We start from the raw sequence: 4,730 nt of genomic DNA, 5'->3' as shown, positions 1-4,730 counted from the left end.
TCATGAAATATCTTGACAACAAGCGCTCCACTTAAACCAGCTGCCTGTTGGTCCGTCCAGCTTCTGCTGCTTTATTAAATCACATCCTATGAAATGCATGTAACCGTGTGCTCATAACTTTGGTCTTAATGTGCGAACCTGTTATAAGGAATCCAAGATTCCATGTGGAGGCTGAATTGAGCCACTGATCAACCACATCCTGTTTGTGTATTATCTCTGATGCTTTGTATCAGCCACATCAACCTGCAGTATAAACTTCATACAAACACAGTCAGTGGTGTGAAAACTTTGCCTCATTTCTTATGAACTCCTCCTGAGCTGTCAAGTCTTTGGTTTGTGCGAACCTTGATCTGTTTTCCTTAGAAATGGTGTAAAATAATCCTCAATTTGAATGTTTTTCTAATAATTTCCAACACATTTATAAAGTGCATTTCCAGAAAAATATAGTATTTTGTATTTAGAGGAAGAAAATGGAAATTTCCTCAAAAGAGAATTGAAACACAATTTCAATTTTCTGCCAGTCACCACTGAGTGACTTGGATGCACCATAGACTGTATAAGAAGGATGAAGGTAGCGACCTCCACATCAGCTGTTGGTTTCTGGACTGAGAAGGTGAAGCTCTCAGGTCGTTCTTGTACCTTTCTGTTTTACTGTTGGAATACATGACATGTTCAAAGTGTTGCTAGTACAGAGCTTTGTGATTGTAGTATATGATACGTCCTTTTGTTCTTATACAGCCTGATTTATGACATCATTAACATAACGTTTTAGGACTGCTTATGTGTAAGTATTTTCTACAGTGAATGAGGAGAGCGATCTCACACAGTATAAAAAGTTGAGCTCAGTCACTAAACTGAGAAGTTGCAGCTGCCCAACTACGTGCATTTAAAAGGTTTTTGTCACTGTTTCAGCTGTGAAGTCGTATCTGCACCTCAACTTTAAAAGTCTGCCTTTATTTGTTTGTTCTTTGACGAGTAAAATAGAGTGAACATCAATCCATTTTCTATACATCGCTTAATCCTCAGTAGGGTCGCGGGATAAAGTGAACAATAAAACAAAATAAAATAAAATAACAGAAACAACACTAAAATAAAAGAAACTAAATAAAATAATCCAAAACAGAAAAATGAACACTCAATAAAAATAAAATAAAACAAACAACAAAACAAAAGAACAAATACCATAAAGTAACCAAATAAAATAATATAAACAAATAAAATAAATAAGTGAAATGAAATAAATAAATAACAACATAAACAATGCTTTGTTAAAATAAAAACAAACAAAATCTAAATTTCATCGCGCCAAGTCTGCAGTCATGTAAGTGCTGCAAACTGGATTTACTTTGTTCTCACTATGTTAAACACAATCATCCAAATAAGTGTATTACTCAGTATCACTATGAAATTTCAAGAATGAAATGGCTTCTTGCTGTTTTGTGTCTCATTTTTACTCGAGTTATCATTAAAGCGTTTCCTCGTGTATGTTTTTGCTCCGTAGCTGTTCTTATTTTGGATTAAAAGTCCAAGAAGAGTGTCGATCATGATACTGACGTTAACTTTTCTCACTTCTTTGTTTCAGTTTTATTACAAAAAAATCGTCTCGTCGCATCTGTGTGGATCCCAGTCTCTCCTGGGTCAAGGACATCATGACAGATCTCAATGAGCGCTCCTTCTAAACCAGCTGCCTGTTGGTCCGTCCAGCTTCTGCTGCTTCATCAAATCACATCCTATGAAATGCATGTAACCGTGTGCTCATGATTTTCCTAATAATGTGCAAATCTTCTACAAGTAACTAAAAAGTTTGCTTTCTAGTGGCTTCATCTGGAGGCTGAGTAGAGCCACTGATCAACCACATCATGCTTGTGTAACAACTCTTTGATACTTTGTATCACCTGCATTAACCTGCAGTATAAACCTCCTACAAACACCGTCTGTGTTGTGTCCTTCCTTTCCTTCTCCACGCCCTTCTCTTCACCATCTTTCTAACATAAGCTCAGTCTTTTCAAAGAATCTTGTTCCAGACGTAGAGGGAACATTTGTGCTCAGGCAAACTCACCATTTCCTGATGGCTGTTGAACACAACACCAGAGAAGTAGGTCGACTCCTCCCATGGCCCTGTGTTTCTTCTATTTGTGAACGATTGTACAGACATTTGCGACCTTCTCAGGAAGTTGCTTGCCGATGGTCTCGTAGCCCTTTCCAGCCTTGTGAAGCTCTACCATCTTGTCTCTAATAGCTCTTTGGTCTTGTCTATGCCCAATTTTAGTAAAACCCCGTGAGTTAACACCTACACCTCAACAATGTTTTTATTGCTTCATTTCAGATCTATTGTGGTGGTTTACAAAGGCACAATGCCCAAAATTGTCACTGTCCTAATATACGTACAAGGACCTGACTGTATGTCTAGTGGGTTGCATGAGATGACAGAAGTGTTGCTAATGAAGAACTTGGTGAGTGTAATGTATGACATGTACTTTTGTCGTTATGCAGCCTGACTAATGGCTACTGGTGACACTTTTTTCCTTCATGACTTTCTGTAGGATTAATACAAGCAGCTCTAGCAGCCGTTACTAAGGTTGACACTACTCATAGTCATCCTTCAATCTCAGTAGGTGCAAGTTATTAGCAACTGTATTAGCTCCAGAGAGACCCATAGAGTTTTAAGGTTCACACCCAAATACAACTCTATGGGGAAGTAGTAGCGCTACATGTAGATTGCTCTTGGTTGTAAATAAAGTGTAGTAATGTTCTGTGCATTTTGTACAAGTTGTTTTAACAGGAGTTCGAGAAGACTTTTTATTTCAAATGGAACTTAAATGTTGAAATTTAACTCCACCTGTGTGCGTGCAGACTGTGTTCTGTTCATAGGAAAGTAAATCACATGTTGTGCAGATAATGTCCTGTTGGTTTTGTGGTGAACTGCTCAACACGAATGAGACTATTTTAGTATCTATATGATGGGCTGGTTCACTCTGTGGTGTGTATGTGTCCCACACAGTGTGTCAGTCTTTATTCCTGACAGTGAAGGTGCAGAAACATGCACTGGATCGTCCACGTCTCTGTGGTTCTTCTCAACATTCTATGGGTCGCCTTCTTTTTACAACCAGATCCATTCACAGGTAAGAGCACCTGAAGGAACACAACGTTTGTGCGGGTGTTATACAACAGATTCATCATGCTGAGACGGCGGCTTTGCATTTACAGTGTTTGTACAGAGAAGAAGCAGCAGCAGCTACGATGAGGAGACGCTGTTTGGAGAGTTTTGCATTCAGCCTCCATCTGATATGATGTCAGCTCCGGGTCCAGTCAGCGTCTCTGCTGGTAAAACCAAAAACACGATGTTGGATGGTAAGCTTCAGTCTCACCTTCATTCAAATGTGTCAGTTCAAGTCAGAAACAAGGATCTGCAGAAGAATGCTTGATTAATGCAAAAACTTTGACAAATGTGGAATTGGAGATCTTTTTCTTGGCATGACAAACACATTGAAACTGCAAAATAAGAAGAAAGCAAAATGTTAAATTAATAGATTGTATTTTCAGTTACATGAACCCCATTTAATGAGAAAAGAAAGTCTTTGTTCTCTCATGTGTTCTTTTGATTGGATGTGAAGCTCGGCCAGAAGTTCACGCTGGAACAAAGACTGAGCAACATTTAATCGCCTCTAGTCACCGTTAGTGACGAATCACATCTAAAATGGAAATGATGACGATCAGAGAGCTTTCCAACAGAGAAATGAGATTCATTTTGCAAATTTAATGTGATCCAATATGCAATGTAAAGGCTCAGACTCTGTGATATTATATGTTGTACAAACGTGTTTAATGAATTTTAACTTTAAGGTTCAGACTTCACAAGTTAAATATTCAAGCTAAGAACCTACAATATCAATAATTATTCAAATTTACTGAGCAATTTAAAATCCTAGAATATTATTTATATAGATTTCCTTTAGTAAATTCAATATTAGAGCAGAGACTCTGCAACATTTTATGTCATACAAATGTACCTGCCTAATGTACATATGAATGTTACAACCCTACAGCATTATTTACAATATAAAATGATCTGATTTAGAATTTGAAGGTTCAGACCCCACAATATTATTTATATAAATGTACTGACTAATTTGAATATTCATGCTAAGAATGTGCGATATAAATGATGATATCAATTTACTGACAAATTTGAAACCTTAAAATATTATTTATACAGATTTCTGAATGAACTTTAGATAAATGTCTTTTAAGTTCTGATCTTAAAATGTTTATATAACTTATGTTTCTTAAACTAATTTAAATATTAAAGTCGAGATGCGCAACATTATATAAAATGCTAATTTACTCGATTAATGTAACTATTAAGGTTACAAACCTACAAAATTATGTATTGTATATATTTCTTTTACTAATGTAAATATGAAGGTTTAGAACCTACAATGTCATTCATTATATAACAACGTGACTGATTCTAAATTTCATGGCTAAGGCGTGACAGTTTTATTGATAACCGGAATGTTCCTGTATAGTTTCAATATTAAACTGGACTCTGCAGTATTTTACATAGAATATATAAAACACATGTTAATCATGGTACCATCACATTATTATAACAAATGATTTTGTGGCTGATTTTCAAAGATCTGCTTCTTCACATTTTCTGTGATGTTCATCTTCGTACGTTCTGCTTTCTAATGTCGATATTTTTCTCCAAAGCACACACAGAACCA

General features: G+C 36.3%; 2 protein-coding genes across 2 annotated transcripts in view; both read left to right on the top strand.

Annotated features, from left to right (window-relative positions):
- Positions 1 to 4,730, top strand: part of LOC103360119 (C-C motif chemokine 3-like) — a 22,830-nt gene that overhangs the window by 17,443 nt on the left and 657 nt on the right. The window lies entirely within an intron of this gene.
- Positions 2,387 to 4,730, top strand: part of LOC103360120 (uncharacterized) — a 13,615-nt gene continuing 11,271 nt past the window's right edge. The window contains exons 1-3 of the mRNA XM_008285781.1: positions 2,387 to 2,453; positions 3,002 to 3,122; positions 3,208 to 3,351. Of these exons, the coding sequence (XP_008284003.1) occupies positions 3,041 to 3,122; positions 3,208 to 3,351 (226 nt within the window). The 5' untranslated portion in view covers positions 2,387 to 2,453; positions 3,002 to 3,040. The remainder of the gene's footprint in view (positions 2,454 to 3,001; positions 3,123 to 3,207; positions 3,352 to 4,730) is intronic.

The sequence above is a fragment of the Stegastes partitus genome, unplaced genomic scaffold, assembly GCF_000690725.1.
Source record: "Stegastes partitus isolate 25-593 unplaced genomic scaffold, Stegastes_partitus-1.0.2 Scaffold416, whole genome shotgun sequence".
NCBI lineage: Eukaryota > Metazoa > Chordata > Actinopteri > Pomacentridae > Stegastes > Stegastes partitus.
This window is presented reverse-complemented; position numbering and strand designations above follow the sequence as displayed.